At 40.6% G+C, this 17,118-nt stretch overlaps 1 protein-coding gene across 6 annotated transcripts in view; it reads right to left on the reverse strand.

Moving 5' to 3' along the window:
* LOC127626074 (sodium-coupled neutral amino acid transporter 3-like) overlaps positions 1 to 17,118 on the reverse strand; it is a 67,242-nt gene that overhangs the window by 35,396 nt on the left and 14,728 nt on the right. Inside the window, exons 1-7 of one of the 6 annotated variants that reach the window (XM_052101626.1) lie at positions 8,268 to 8,357; positions 8,019 to 8,043; positions 7,733 to 7,759; positions 7,494 to 7,578; positions 7,025 to 7,140; positions 1,873 to 1,946; positions 973 to 1,065 (exon numbers count right to left, since the gene is read on the reverse strand). In XM_052101626.1, coding sequence (XP_051957586.1) covers positions 973 to 1,065; positions 1,873 to 1,946; positions 7,025 to 7,116 — 259 coding nt within the window. In that variant the 5' untranslated portion in view covers positions 7,117 to 7,140; positions 7,494 to 7,578; positions 7,733 to 7,759; positions 8,019 to 8,043; positions 8,268 to 8,357. The other 5 variants (XM_052101624.1, XM_052101623.1, XM_052101622.1 and 2 more) reach the window with 5 other exon arrangements.

Below are 17,118 nucleotides of genomic sequence, written 5' to 3' on the forward strand. Positions count from 1 at the left end.
GTAAGAGTGTGTGTGTGAGTGTGTGTGTGTGTGTGTGTGTGTGTGTGTGTGTGTGTGTGTGTGTGTGTGTGTGTGTGTGTGTGTGTATTTATCACTTTATGGGGACCAAATGTCCCCATAAGGATAGTAAAACCAGAAATGTTTGACCTTGTGGGGACATTTTGTCGGTCCCCATGAGGAAAACAGCTTATAAATCATACTAAATTATGTTTTTTGAAAATGTAAAAATGCAGAAAGTTTTCTGTGAGGGTTAGGTTTAGGGGTAGGGTTAGGTTTAGGGGATAGAATATAAAGTTTGTACAGTATAAAAACCATTATGTCTATGGAACGTCCCCATAAAACATGGAAACACAACATGTGTGTGTGTGTGTGTTTGTGTGTGAGTGTGTGTGTGTGTGTGTGTGTATATGCTGTACCCTTGACAGGGTCACTAAACAATACTGTTATGTTTACATTGTCTTGTTTCACTGTTGCCCTTTTGTTTGCCATTTTTGTCACTTTTGCATTCCTTAGTTTTCACTTTTGTCCCTTGTGCAACTCCATAGTCTCTCTGTTAGCTTTCGTGTTCACGTTCATTGTTTGCACCTGCCCTCGTTAATTTGCCATTTTGCTTCTGTTTATCACCTTGTTATCTTGTTTGAGTTTTGTTTGTTCATTGGCCCCTTTTTCCTATGTTCATGTATTTATACCCTGGTTTTTGGTTCAGTCCTGGTCTATCGTTGTTTGTTGTTAGCCTGGTATGTGTTCCCTGCCTGAGTTCTCTGTTTTGTTGCCTGAGTTCTCTGTTTGTTTTCATCGTGTTTAGTTTTATGTTTTATTTCCCCATTGAGGGTTGTTCCTTTGTGTTTACTTGTTTGTTTATTAAATAAAGTCTAACTGCATTTGGATCCGCATCTCCTCATCTGCCTCGCTGCTCAACCGTTACAAATACATTGTGTCTCCTGAGATGTTTTGTGTTGGCTCGAGTCTCACCTCCGATGTTCTGCAGGGTGATGGCGATGCCGGCCGCCATCTTTCCTGGGGTCCCAAAGGCTCGGAAGCCCAACTGTTCATAAGCTCTAATACCTGAAAAAAGCATCAACACGTGAAATCCACACATTTTTCATAGCCAAATGCCCTTGGCTGAATGGGGTACGTTCACATCCTCTCAGTATATGGGCATCACTGAATACCTTATAATGTTCCTGAAGTAATTTTATTTAATAATAATTGCAATAAAAGGGGGTCTGTGTATCTCAGCGAGTATTGACGCTGACTATCACACCTGGAGTCATGAGTTTGAATCCAGGGCATACTGAGTGACTCCAGTTAGGTCTCCTTAGCAACCAAATTGGGCCGGTTGCTAGGGAGGGTAGAGTCACATGGGGTAACCTCCTTGTGGTCAGTATAATGTGGTTCTCGCTATCTCCACCAGCATCATCAGAAACACTGCACTGCTCAACCATCTTCACCAGTTAGGGTTTGCTGGTGAAAAGCACAGCTATGCTGGTCCACCTGCTTGACCAGCACCAAACCAGCACTAATCAGCCTAGACCAGCATGGGAACAGCATGTTGAGCAGGTCTTTTTAGCAGGGTGACGTGTGGCAATTTTGGGCTTATAGTTCAAATAATAGCAAAGATAATGACAGCCACAATTGATCAAGCACAGCAGACGCTTGGCTATTTTTATCCTAATGCACATATTGTGCTCAATTATCATCTCTCATAGAGCAGTGAGACAGATGGTCACAGAGCCAACGGAGAGAAAGAGCCGTCACTTCAGTTAAACACTTTATTTGACTCATGGCCAAACAGTCTCTGCTCCCCAAATCACACATTTATTCCAGAAAAGAGTGCAAACTGATCTCTGTTCAGCTAATCACAATACTCACCCACAACACCGGAGGATTTGAGCAGCAGGTGAATGGAGTATGAAGACAGACCAGCGACAGCAGTGAGGAGAATTCTGAAAGACAGATGAGAAAAACAACACAATGAAGCGTCAGAGCAGCCGCGTGTCGATGTTTGACTTCTATAACATCAAAGGGTGCTTAAAGATCTGGGCTGGTTTGCAGATCAAATATCACCATTATGCTGTTGATCACAACACTTAATCCAGATCGAGAGCATCTGTGATATTCTGTCAATTACTACAGGAAATAATGTGAAAAACAAACAAAAAACAAGTGTACAGTAATGTATCAAATTACATGTAAAAATATACAATTAGTTTCATTGTTTTGAAATGATCATAACACTTAAATATGGTGTTATAGAATTGCTCTTCTTCCTTGTCTGTGTAAAGTTACATCCAATATTTCAGTTCATATCATGAATATTTCAAGTTGATTTTGCGAGACATGCGAATATGAAACTGATGTGACACAAACTGTGTTGACATGGATCAAACTGCACCCACAGCATCATTCAAATAGAACAGCAGACACACTTCAAAAGTCAAAGATTACACAAATGTACCAAAATAATTATCTTCACATTTCTGCTTTTAAGATATGTCCATAGACTTAGACTATTTTATTATAAGCACACAATCTGTTTATTTATTATAAGCTGAGGGACGAGTAAAGAATAATTAATTCTGTAATTCAAAGCTAATTGACTAATTATTCAAATGAATTAGGACGAGTTTGACCAACATGTCTTGAGCTGCTGATCAGTGGAGGAAGAAAAACTACATTTGAATGATATTCTGTGAAGGGAAAATCATTCAGTACGTCGGTGGAAAAGTACTGGACCAAAGCTTAAAATACAACAGCACCTCCAGCTGCCAACATCTGGACCTAAGCTCACGCTGGCAACCCCAAACATGCTCTACTGACTCCTCCTCTTCCTCCAGTGTTTTTCTAGTCTAAGAATGTCCTGGCATCTTTACTAAAGTCTGACCCGCCTCTGCCAGACACTCGGTTTCAACTCTGCAATCTCACATTTCCTTCTTTTTCCCTTAAAAGACGTGGCAGAACTGAGTCATGGATGGCACACAGACTCACATCTCAGATATTCAGCCTTGACTAACATTACAGTCATATTCCTCCAAAGTCGAGTAAAACAAATATAGCAATCACTTTAAGGTGGAGGAAGCAACGTTACGAGAGATCCATCTGCTGAAATCGAGACATGTGATTTATTTAGATGCTGCCATGTGACACTATGAGATAATTTCAGCAGACAATGTGCATTTAATCATGTGGTCTACATAGAAAAGCAAAACCAGCTTCCTGACTGAAGCGTCATGAGAGACTGTTAGCGACGCTCCTCACATGAAGCAGTATTGTCACTCTGGGATTATGTGTGACATCATCGTCCCATTCTCTCGTCTTGTTTGTTGGTTGTCTTGTGATGTGCGTTCATGCTATTCGGGGGTTTTGTTGTCTTGTGAGAGCACGTGGTGATGTTTTGTTTGTTCTGAATCGCCGTGTGTCTCTCTGTCTTATGTCTGACCCGCCTCCTTGTTTGCCCCCCCCCCCCCCTCATCTTTTGGGTCAGTTTCTATGTAAAATCCCAGGCCGATTTCTATTCCCAGTCCACCCCTGGACATTTCACATATAGAGCGTTCACGTGTCCATGCGCCCAACATCACTTATTGCTTTGGACACTGGGGGCAGTGTTTCACATTTCAGTACACACAGACCGTTTACAGATGAAGAAAAGTCCAGCTTCAGTTTCTGATTTTAGATCAGTCGGATATTTAAACTGCAGCACTGACACAACTGGAGGAGTGTGAGAGTATTTATTCATGTCATAATATCAGATATTCAGTAAGAATTGTATTGTCATATCTGCATTGTATGATACAATTTTGACTCCCACTATCTGCACAACTCAATGTACTGTTAATACTAATATCAATCATACAACAGCATGCCATATATAAACATGCCTTCTACTCCAGGAACAGGAAATATATACCGGAGCAATACTGTTTCCCACCACAGGAGGCACATTGTCAAGGCCTCAGAAATCTCAGAATGGATTTACAGCTTTCATGTCTCATTGTTCTTAAACTCTGAGGAGCATTTTATTGCCCAGAAGTTTCTGTTTTAGAGCTCAGGAGACTCAACAGAGTCATCAATTATTTTCATTTAGGTCTCAGACCTTTTTCCTAAAACAAAATTAGACAGAAATGCATCAATTGTTGATATACAGTAAAAGTAGGAGCTATAATAACACATGATAATCTGTGATCTGATGAGACATTATTGAGATTAAATGTACATTTGTGGCCTGAGCAGAGTTTGAGACATTGTCGAGACTCATGTGAGATTACTGGAGTCTTTCCCCTAAACATCTGACCAACAAATTCTCCTTTTGCTCTTCATTCAATCCCTGATTGTGATCTTGGAGAAGCAAAAGAGATTTTAAAGAACAGTCATTTGACTTTTCTTATATCTGATCACTAAAGACAAAGAGAAACACTGTTTTGTGATGTCATTCTTGTCTTTTTGTTTGTGTATTTCTCGGAGGCGTGCAGAGCTGCGTTTGGGTCCTTTCATGCATTTAAGGAACTGCTGCCACAAACACCAATAAACCTCCGATTCAATCTGGCATTTCTCTTTCCTTCCACTTCTCATTATCATTCTTTAATGTCTGAGACTAGTGAACAAGCTTCTCTTTTACATCTTCTGATTTAATGCAAAATATTTCATTACAAATTATGAGCATAACCATTAGAGTTAAAGAGTGAATTAGAAAATGTTCATGAATTTAAGAATTTGTCTGTTCTGCACCGCAGCTGACATGAACGAAACCTGATGATCGTTTTCTTCATGAACGATGATAATCATTTACTTACATTTGATTAGTCCCTTAGAAATCTGAATCTGCAGATATTAAAATATTTCTTTCACATTTTAAGTGACATCTTTTCCTTGTTTTATTTATTTTTTAAACCTAAAATCCAAGATGGCTTCTCAGAGTTTTGGACCCCTCTGTATATAATTAATAACACTCCATAAAGGATATAAATCAAAGTTAATGTTATTATTATATGAACAAATGACATGATTTCCTGTGGTTAATAATATATATAATGATATCCTCACAGGTCAAACTGTGCATGAATTTACTGCACTTTAACTTGTATTACTGTATTGGCATTATTAAACTGTGTCTGGGACTGATTTGTGACTTTATGACAGCTTTTCCAATGCACGATCCAACTCGACTTTTGGGGGTCGAACCCGCTAGTTTTAAAGTTAGCATCAACGATAGCAGTATTGTTACATCCCATTGTAACATTTTAATTGTAAGTGGATTTAAGGTGTGTGTTGGGTTGACAAATGACAAAAAGCAACCAGGCAAGTAAACGGTATAAAAGGACATTTATTCTGAGTTGTACCACCGTAACAAAAAGTCAAAGATAACTGAATAGGGTGTTTACATGTTATGCAAAGAACATACTAACAACGAAACTAGAGGGGAAAAGGACACGAGTAAAATTAAAATGTTACCCCCTCATACCCTTAGACAACCCTAAGGGTCATAACAAGTATCATGTTCACGCGACTTCCGAATTGGAAAAAATTGGCTGTACACAAAACCACACCGTGGTCAACGAGATGCAGACGGTCCTCTCGTAAGCGACGAACGAAACGACGTGAAACAAAAAGTCTTTCAGGAAGTGTCTCAGCTGTCGGCCGCACACGGCTACCACCGGACCTACCAACAGTGTTGGGAAAAGTTAAAAACACTTAAAAGTGACTACAGAACCATCAAGGACCATAACAGCCAGAGTGGTTCGACCAAATGGATGCTATCTAGACCGGCGGGCAATGGAAGGGAGAGTGCGCTGACTCGGTCACGGCGTTGTTGGGGTTATGTTAACTCTATATTCTGCTCTATATAAGCTTCACTTTATTTAGTTGATCAGCTACTGGAAAGCTTCTAAAACAACCAGACCAATTTACCCATTAACTATGACGATCAGACTAGAATCCCGCCCACTAAACTGAAGTGGAAAAGCAAGCTCAGAAAAGTAAAGCGAGCAGAGTCGAGTCGTAATGTGCCATGGAAAAGTGCCAATAGTAATGAAGAAGCACAGATCTCAGATCAGACAGGTAACACACACAGTTCAGGATACAGAGTTTAACTATTCCCAATATCTTACAGACCCCCGGTCACACTCAACAGCTCAAAACACAAAGTCCTTTCAGAAAGGAAAAAACAATCCTCTGGACATTGCTCAAAACCGCGCTTGAAAACCTATTTTTTGTGATCGCAGCAGACGACTGTGTTAAGCATTAAGCGTAATGGAGGACTGTTTGTGTGAGTAAAACAGCGTGAATATAGCGTGTACAGCGTGTGTTCTGGTTCAGCTTCACTGCTGGTCAGTCAGGAAACAAATCTCTCAGTTGATTTGACTTTTCTAATAAAGGCTGCATTACTACAGGATTATTACAGTTCATAGAGCGAGACTTGACCCAGATCCGACTCTTGATACCCACCAAACTTCAGGGAGCTGTGACGCTGACATTGCATAAAGAACAACAGTGAGAAACTTTGAGATTAATTCCTTTAAGCTTCAGGGATTAACCAGTGAGGGGAACAAGACGTTTTATCAGGCGACATGAAACGACATTTTCATCTACTCAAAAACAAAACTATAAAGTCTTAAAGGAATAATATGTGTTTCCACTCCCAATACAAAAGATATCATTACTGTCCAACCTAGTGATCAGGTTCATTAGGGTCGGTGAACCATTATTCGAGTGCACTTATGACAGATTCACAGCGGTGATGACTGTGAGAATCAAACCAGTAAATATCTTACGATGAAGGAGGACGGCTTAAAGATAAATGAGATCTACACAAGCATTCAGCACTAAATAACACTGCTTTAATAGCATCATAAACATGCAATTAACACATTACCACAATAAAACAGCATTCATTCTCACTTCAGCACAAGAATTCATTTTCTCATCTGTCTGATACATTAATGATCCAATCAAATGATCAGTTCTATCTCATATATTCAGTGATACCACCATCCACCGGCACTGAGTTTCAACTCAAACTGTAACTTACACAAAGAGGACGATGCCAGTGTTAGCCATGGCATATGCTAATCCCAGAATCCCACTTCCCATGATGGCATTTCCCAAGTTGAAGACTGACATCCCAAAAGAAGTCTTCCCCTCAAACTGTGGAAGAGGGAACAGAGAGAGTTTATTCCACACATTCTTCACAAGATAAAGTGTGTCATTACTGTGCCAAACACCCAACAGAACTGCGACTGTGAAATAATGACTTTCAAACAGGTTTCCCGAACACTCCCCCTTTCATTGCTCAAACAGATAGTCCCGCCCCATTGATCAATGTTGCTGTGATGCTCAATCAAACAGAGCAATGTTGTGATAGAGTCGCAGTTGCTCCAGGAAATACAAGTCTTGCTGATAGTTGACTCTGAATATTGAGCTGAAAATATGACCCACTTCACCTTTAAGAAATATTATCATCATGATAAACATGCATTTTTATGAAAAGCTCAACTTACATCTGTGAAGCGAGACGTTTTCTTGTCATCCACAATGGAGAGAAACTCTGAACTTTCCACCAGATTCGCTTCAGTTCTCTCAGTCCTAAAGTCACAAAGACGAGTCATGAGATCGAGTGAAAGTACAATCTGGTCATTAAAATATCCTGTTTATCAGATCCATAACTCCACCCAGACTATGAAGTGATATGATATGTTACACCCTCAACAGCTGAACATCCTCTCGTAGTGTGGCATACCTGGCATTTTCAGTGCTATTTGGTTCCCTACAGAGCAGTGTGGCATCCACGAAAGCACAAGAGACAGAGAAACATGATGAACGCACCCTTATACAAGCACAATTGTGGAGGCATGTGCCCACAGACAATGCCATGAGGTGCCAAAGGTCAAGGCAGTTCCTCAACATGCAGACACACACACACACATTCATATGCACAAAACATCACACAATTGCAGGCACGCTGTTATTAAGAAGAGTGTAACATCGGTGCTCAGTGACGTTCAGTGATGACAGACGGGCTTCACCTTATTCAGATGACATGACCGGATGCTGGAAGATACCACAAACACACACTAATGTTCATATGATACCTGGATGTCCATGTGTTTGCCAACAAACCCCTTAATCATGTCAATAAAATGATTATTGCTTATGTCTTCACTACTATGTGAAGATGTTTTCAAATAAATAAACAGATAAAGAGATGCCCAAAATGGATGATGGACAATAAGCCATCTTTAACTAGACATTTGCCTCCTTGAGCACATACTTACTGAGTGGCGTCTTCTGATTGGCTTTTCATTGCAGTTGCAGTCGTCTCCTCACCAGCTTCGTGCCCTTTGCCATTGGGAATAGTGTTCATCTCTGCGGGCTCCATGTGATTATTCTCACTCTTCAAGAGTGTGAGAGAGAAGAAGATCTGTAGAGGAAACACTGGCTCTTATCTGGTTGCAAACCTAGAGACAAAATCATGCATAAGAGCACATAAGAACTCCAGCTCATTTGGAGGAGATGTGGCCAGTCTGGCACAGTGAATATGGAGCAGTGAATGTATGTATTATTTCATCGCTTTAGACAGGATCTGTTCTCAGTTGTGGCCTGTAATCGAAAGTCTGAGTGACCATTTAAAGTCGACATGAAATCAAAACTGACCCTAATGACTTCAATACATGTTCATGGTCTTATTGTGAACGATTCATCAGTGCGTGTTATTAAAAATAATGTTTTAATAAAATGGAGTGGTGGTGGCATAGTGGGCTAAAGCACATGACTGGTAAACTGTTAATCAGAAGGTTGCTGTTTCGATCCCCACAGTCACCACCATTGTGTCCTTGAGTAAGACACTTAACTCCAGGTTGCTCCGGGGGGATTGTCCCTGTAATAAGTGCACATAACTGGTAATCTGGTAAGCAGAAGGTTGCTGGTTTGATCCCCACAGTCACCACCATTGTGTCCTTGAGTAAGGCACTTAACTCCAGGTTGTTCCGGGGGGATTGTCCCTGTAATAAGTGCACATAACTGGTAATCTGGTAAGCAGAAGGTTGCTGGTTTGATCCCCACAGTCACCACCATTGTGTCCTTGAGTAAGGCACTTAACTCCAGGTTGCTCCGGGGGGATTGTCCCTGTAATAAGTGCTCTGTAAGTCACTTTGGATAAAAGCGTCTGCCAAATGCATAAATGTATATGTAAAAACTTTTCTTTTCAGCTGACTTCATCGATCCCTCATAATCCGATCAATTCAAGTCTTGTCCTCCATTTTTCTCGTTGAATCTCAGAATGTGTCACATGACAGGGTTGTGAATGTCATGCCAGGTTGACTGTAGGAGTGTAAGAAATATCTTTTATTTCACTTTTGTGTTAGTTTGCACTTCAGTCTCTAGTGTAACCAATAACTCAATAATTGTCCATTCTCATTCAAACTTCCTCTCTGACTCCTCACTCTCTTTTTGCCTCTTTCAGTGTTTCTTCCTTTTTCTTACATCACAAAGCAGCTCCATCAAAACTTTTGAGCATGTCTACTGTTTCCATCACCTCAAATTCACTTGATGTCTCTATGGCTGTTCTTGTCATCTCTTCCTCTCATCTTTGGTCCTCGACTCCCTGTGGCTGTCTATGACAGACCTGTTGGAGGACTGAGCTGTGAAAGCACAAGCGGACATGCGTCTCCAGGCTCCCCCTCACCCCCCTGGTATTCCCAATCCTGGTCTGAAAGGCCGGAGCACAATATTACATTAGCAAAAAAGCATAAACAGAAGCAGGGGGAAGAGGAGGGGAGGGAACCTTCACTCCAAACCAGCGGGCATTGAGGAAAGGGCATGAAAGCTGGTAGAACCAGCTATGACCAGCTCAGAACCAGTTCTGGCCCTCTTTGTCCATTCACGCTCTTTTTTCAGCTTTATTTTAATTAAGAGAAGCTTAACATAACAGCCATGCCCTCTTCATGCTCCGAGCTCTGGGCTGGCATAACCTCAAGTTCCCCATCTGTCGAGCTCCTATTCTTCCACGTGTCCTTCTCCTTTTCTCCTATCTTCCACACCATTCCTAAAAACATGGTTGTTTGAGAAATAATAATCAAGCAGAAAATTAATCATGCTGAACTCTGGGAAGATAAACTCTGCACAGTCTGTTTGAGCCGGCTTCAGCCAGTGAGATGCCACGTCACTAGGCAATGAGAGCAATGTGGTCGGGCAGGAATGGATGCTGTGTGGTTTCCTGGGAACAGGGCTGGAAGAACAGAAGGGTGATTGTGCCAAGCGTCATTATACCAGTAGGGCCTCCTTGGCTCCAACTCACCAGGGCACTCGAAGGGCTGAAAAGGTAATTCATCGGATTGAAAAAATGGCAAACCTCATGAAATAGGAAGCAGCGGTTTGTGCCAATGACGCAGTAGCCAAGATGTTGAATGGCAAAGCACCCTGTCATTCATGCATTTCACTAATCAGACAGACAGTAGACTTCCCGTAACAAACACGTGATTGGTCAGAGGAGTGGAAAGGTTTTGGCAGAGCCCATGAATATGACAGCAGCAGGCCCCGCTGTCACATATTCAAAAGCATTATAGCAACTGCGCTCACTCTGTGGCAAACACATAACGTCTTTCAGTCGGGTGTAAATACATTTGTTTTCGTTCTACGCTGATGTCTGGCAGCTCAAGCAACTCTCAGAACATTTCTATGCCAACTGGGTCAGTTTAAAGTTTATTCCCTCTTGCCTTTAGTTGCTCCTCTAGTGTTAAACCTGTATCTCTCTACTGACGGCAATAAGAGGGAAGGACATGCTAATCTGTACTCATTATTCTGCATGACACCTAACAGGCAAAAATCCTGACAAGTCTTCAGGAGCAGATTTAATTCAGTGTCTCTGTGAAAGGCACTTATTAGAAGTGCTGCAACGGCAAATTGATGTTCATTTAAAACAGCCCACGAATGTGTTTAAAGTCTAATAACAGTTGTTCATCCCTCTGTGTCACAAAATTCAAGGAACATGTGAGCATGAAAGAGAAGATAGGAAGAAGACGAGGGGAAATGATTAAGAGCACCTGGAACACATTTCTGTTATTAGAATGGAAATCTCTGAGATGACATCAACACTTTTGCCACCTTTTTCTTTCCGCTATGATGCCCGAATTATAAGCAGTGGATTTAAATTTGTCCTTGGAATACTGGGATGGTGTTTAATTTGGGCACAGGGGTTGATTATTCAGGGTGAAACAGACATGAGGTGTGTCCCTAACTAAAATCAACTCTCATTCTCCAAAAACTGTCAGATCAAATTCAGTTATCCTTAATGTCAACATGAAACAGATTTCACAAATCACTTCAATTCTGAAGCAGACTGATGTAAAGATGTAGAGAAGTGTAACGTCGGCATCATGTAAGAAACTATTGAGAGCTGAAGGTCAAATTCACCCTCCAGAGCAGGGGTCAGCAACCTTTTCAACATGGAGAGACATTTTTTATTTTCCTGGTTAATGGCTGTGCCGACGTCCAAATATATATATATATATATATATATATATATATATATATATATATATATATATATAAATACAGCTCTGGAAAATGAAGACACCGTTCCAAATGTTTCTCTGGATTTACTATTTATAGGCATGTGTTTGAGTAAAATGAACATATTTGTTTTATTCTATAAAGTACTGACAACATTTCTCCCAAATCCCAAATAAAAATACTGTCATTTAGAGCATTTATTTGCAGAAAATAACATCTGCTCAAAATAACACTGAAGATGCCGTTTTTTCAAACCTCGAATAATGCAAAGAAAACAAGTTCATATTCATGTTTAATCAACACATTATTAATGTTTTAACTTAGAGATCAGAAATCTATTTTTGCTGGAATATTCCTGATTTTCAATCACAGCTTTCATGTGTCTTGGCATGCCCTCTGACCAAATTTCTCTCCAATTTGGAATGCCCAATTCCCACAACTTTAGCAGGTCCTTGTGGTGGTGCGGTTACTCGCCTCAATCAGGGTGGCGGATCAGTTGCCTCCGCTTCTGAGACCATCAAGTTTGGATTCCAGGTCAGAGGTTTTCTTACAATTAATTTTCTGGCGAAAATAACATGACTTTTGTCGCCTCCCACAGTATTCGTGGGTCATCTACCGAGCCTTAATTGATGTCGATAAATTCACAGTTTAGTTCTGAATTGATCACAAATAAACTCATCTTTTAATAAATTAGTATTAAAACGCCACCTAGAGGCTCGCGGAGGTCGTTGGGTAATTGAACATTTCAAAAAATTGGTCTGTAACGGATAAGGGAGAAATGTCGACTTTGAGCATCATTGAGGTCAAGGTAGAGGAAGCGAAAATATAGTCAATCCATGAATATGAGTTGTGTCTAGCTGAGGAAAATGTTTACAATTTTTAGGAAGGGTTCAATAACCGCCGTGTATCTACTAATAAAAAAGAGATTATGCAATGTTTGAGTAGCTCAGTAGAAACGGGGAATAAGAAAAATTGCCACCAGACCTATCAAGGTCATGAGACATCACAGCATTCATATCTGTTCCCATTTACTATCCCGAAGTCCGTTAGATCATTGAGATTAAGAGATAATTCAGTGTAAGAAGTTGGATCTGGTCTACATGGTGCGTAAACATAGAGAAAAGCTTCCTATTCTCTACCACAGTTTTTATATGAGTTATTCTGCCAGCATTATCTCCATTTTATCTAGTTACATATCTAGCTTAGTATATTCAATTCACTAATAAGTATCAAACAAATAAATGATTTGAAAAAATGAGTCAAAGTAATACCACTGCCAATCACTTATCTTAACCCTACCTTTAACCCAACCCTCACCCACCGAACAACCCTGTAACCAAAAGCAAACCCACCCCGTCGAACTACTGCAGACCGGGTAAGAACAACCCCAAGCTGCCACCACATGACAGCCTGTACAACATTAGTACACTGCCATTAGCCCTATTATATGAGAACAGAATAACCTTTTGAATTCACATCAGTAATGAAGTAGGGTAAAGAAAATGATATTCTCTATAACGAGGAAGCAAACATTAATAATTACATCATATATGTACGAAACTGTAAATTAGAGGTACCGTGTCTCCTAGCTTACATGAACGACCATCACATGTAGTTCTAGATAATCAAGTCAGGAGTCACTCGGTAATAACAATCTGTTCTGCCATGTCCATCCTTAAAGAATGAGGTCAGGGGATCGAGCTTCCTCCGGAGAGTACGTTAGTTTAGTCTTGTTTCATGACATTCTTCATTCTTTCCTAACCATAGTGAAGGAGCTCTGCTTCTTTGTCGTCGAGGGAGAGAAGTCGGGAAAAATCTCGGCATTGCACCGTCGTTTGTTTTTACAGAACCTTATCGTCTTGCTTCGTTTAGGATCAGATTCCTGTCGTTGTAGCGTAGCAGTTTAAAAACAAACACTCGCGGTTGGGAGTGATTGTTTGAAGCTCTGGTGTAAACGTGATGCGCATGTTCGACTTCGATCTCTTTTCCCACTAGTGATGGAATCCAGATCAGTAGTGACCATTTCAGAAAGCAAATTGGGTCATCTTACACAGCCCCGTCAGGTAACCCAAGCAGCCGGAGATCACTGCGTCTACTGCGTTCTGGTCGATCTGTCACTTGTTGCTCGAGGGTATCCAGACGCCTAATGTGTCCGTTGACCCTTTTCTGCTCTCTCTGTTCCCCAGTTAAAAGGTCAGCTTTAGAGCCCATATTCTGGATTGTGGTCATGTGAGAGAAGAATTTGGTGCGCATTGTCGCTAATTCAGTTTTCAAAATGTCCTCAAAACTCTTTATAGTGATCGCATGTTGTCCTCCATGTCCACTCGGTCTGCCGCAGATGCTGATTTAGTTTTGTTCTTTATTGGAGAAGATGATGCTGATCGATAAGCAAGTGTCCGGCTGTGTGACATTTACAAACCAACGGCAAATGAAACAACTACCCCAGATGTCAAAAAGCAGTAAAAGAAGGGCTACATACGAGGAGCATGGCTAATGTGCGTCTAGGCCCATGAAAGCGTCACTTGGTCTCCAAAATGTTTAATAACATTTGAGACTTATTTCAACACAATGATTCACAAATAAAAGTGCTTCGACCAGATAATTGATTTTGTCTGAGACTATCATCGCCTCAAACGAGTCCCCGTGCACCACACTGCATACACTCATGGCCCAGTATCACCTCACTAAAGCGCCGCTAAGAGTTTGAAGCGCTTGTCTTATGAGAATGTCACGTGGTGTCATGAATATTCATGAGATTCTCTTCTCATAGGATAAGGCCACACAGTCTCATTACAGTAATAATTATGAGACACTGATGATGCAATGATGTGATAACAGAAAACATCACATCCTGTGAGATTGTCTCGATGCAGATTTCAAACCTGGAAGATGCAAATAGAACAGAAAATCCTTAAATTGACCAATTTCCTCCTAAAATGAAACTGAATGGATTCTAGCATTGTCTTTGATCATTTGTAACACATTAATATCTGGGAACAATTCAGAAAATTTAGTTTAATTTCATGAACCTTTCAGAAAGTAAATGAGGTCAATTTTGATTTCATGTTGACTTTAAGAATAGAGCGGACTTGAAAGAGAGTGAAAGATAAATCTGGCACCCTCACAAGATAACAAGACAAGTGAGAGAGCTGATGCACCATCACAGCAGCGGTGACGTGGACAAACTACACTGAGACGTCACTCTGTCCCGGGGAATGTTTCCCCGTCAGCTTTCAGAAGTGCATTGTGTATGTGGCATAGTGTTCTGCTCTTCTGACTCCTGCGGTGGGATTATTTACAGCCTAACCAGCTGTGTGTACCTGGCACAGACTCACACACACACACACACACACACACACTTACACACACACACACACCTCTGCTATTCACTTCATTAAACCTGCACTGTAATATCAGACTAATTGCTCATTCAAAGGCTTCAGGTCTTTAATTAACTGAAGAAGGATTTGGAACTGCTGGACAGCATGAGAACGACCCTCTTCCCGCCCTCTCCATCTGGATTATAATCCTTGATAATCTGTATTCTGTCATATTCACCATATTCCAATCAAATGGTTCAGGTTTTACATATTAGTATGATGTTATGGAAGACAATAAAAGTAAAAGCAAAAATATATTGTTGTGTAAAAATGAAAAAATAAAATCACAGTCGATATTCACACGTACACATATTGCACACAATCAGACGTGCACAAAGTGCAGAAATATTCAGATTTTTTAACCGTTGTCACACAGGAGCAGATTAAGACGGAGAGCGAGAGAGAGATAAACAGCAGTCTGACGGCAGGATTAAAATACACAGTCTAAAATTCACTGTCAAAAATAGCACAGAGCATTCACACTCAGTCATGTGACAGGTGAAGATGTGCAGCTCTCGCATCACATGGTGCATCCTGTGGAGAGCAGGCGTTCTGTCGCGGTTACTGCTAAAGTGCGGGATACATAGAGAAGATGCAAACAAGTGTACCAAGGCTGAAAACATATTTTCTGACTGTCCTGGTAAAAACACCTCGTATTCAAATGAGAATTTTAGGTGACAGTTTAAATGACGAATGACTGATGATTTATTTGACATTTTTTGCATATATTACACACATTACAGGCAAACGCTGTTCCATTGCCATCTTTACACTGCCGAGCTTTGACAGGTTTATGATTCAGTGTAAAAACACTTGGGACAGTTTCTGTGCAATTTAAAATGTCTCCGTACAGATATTTGGAGACTTTTGAACCCATCTGATAGGGACTATAAAATGTTTTCTTCAATTCATAAGATTTATTCTCGAATTTCTTTTTATATATATATGTAAGTCCCTCATTTCATCTGTTGTTGATTGCTCAATTGGAAACATCTCAGTCTCAGATCACGTCCTGATGAGTTTAGAGGTGTTGCCACATACGGAGAAAAGGAAATCATATAGTTGCCGCTTTAATGTTTCCCATTTGCAAAATCCTGAACTCCAACAAATGCTAAAGGCTGAAATCAATGTTTAAATGGAGACTAACTGGTGCTCAGTATCCTCTGTGGGCGTGGCTTGGGAGGCACTTAAGGTGGTTCTTAGGGGTCGGATCATACAGTACGCCTCATTCATCAATAAATCCAAATACAAGAACTCGTGGAGTTGGAAGAGAATATTAAAAGTGCCGAGGCAGTTTATTTTACTCTGGATAGGGGCACCGGCAGGGTTACCCTCTTTCCCCTTTATTGTTCTGTCTTGCACCATCAGCAGCGGCGATAAGAAAGGAGGAGGATTTTCCAGGGGTGATGGAGGAAGGTGTGGAGCATAAAGTTTTGCTTTACTCAGATGATATTCTATAATTCGTCTCTGACACTAATAGATCTATGCCTTGCCTCCACAGAATTATTAATTCCTTTTCTAAGTTCTCAGGATACAGAGTTAATTGGGCTGCCCAGTAACAACTTTCCAGCCGAACGTCTTCCAGTGGCCCAAACAGGGCATTCAATATTTGGACATTTTATTCCTGGCAAATTTGTCTGATTTAGTGAGAGTTCATTTTGACCCTTTAATAAAAAGTTTGAGTGATGTGGGCAGGTGTGCTTCATTACATTTATCGATGATTGGGAAGATTAACGTTATTAAAATTAACTCTATTCCAAAATTCAACTACCTGCTACAGTCTCTCCCTGTAGACGTGCCCCTCTCTTATTTCAAGCAGTTTGAGAGTATAGCGAAGTCCTTCATTTGGAATATTAAACATCCCAGATTACATTTCAGTAAGTGACATGGGCCGATTGACAAAGGTGGGCTAGACCAACCCAAGATTTAGTTTTATTTTTATGCATTCGGTCTCAGACATTCGTCTCATTGGTCGCTTCCACCTGAGAGAGCCCCTCCCTGATTCTGTATTGAACAGGAAGTTCTTGCACCAATTTCACCACTGCAAAACCTTTCTGTCAAACTAACTGGAGAAGTGAAATTACACCCCATTATCTCAAATTTACATTCAATATGGACAAAAATGTTCAGAGTGTTTAATTCAGACATTTATTTAAATGTTGCCTCGAGCATATGGCTCATGTTTTTTTGGTGGTGTGTTAAGATCCAAGAATTTTGGTTGAAGGTTCAGAGTTTT

The sequence above is a fragment of the Xyrauchen texanus genome, chromosome 32 (genome assembly GCF_025860055.1).
Source record: "Xyrauchen texanus isolate HMW12.3.18 chromosome 32, RBS_HiC_50CHRs, whole genome shotgun sequence".
NCBI classification, from domain to species: Eukaryota; Metazoa; Chordata; class Actinopteri; order Cypriniformes; family Catostomidae; genus Xyrauchen; species Xyrauchen texanus.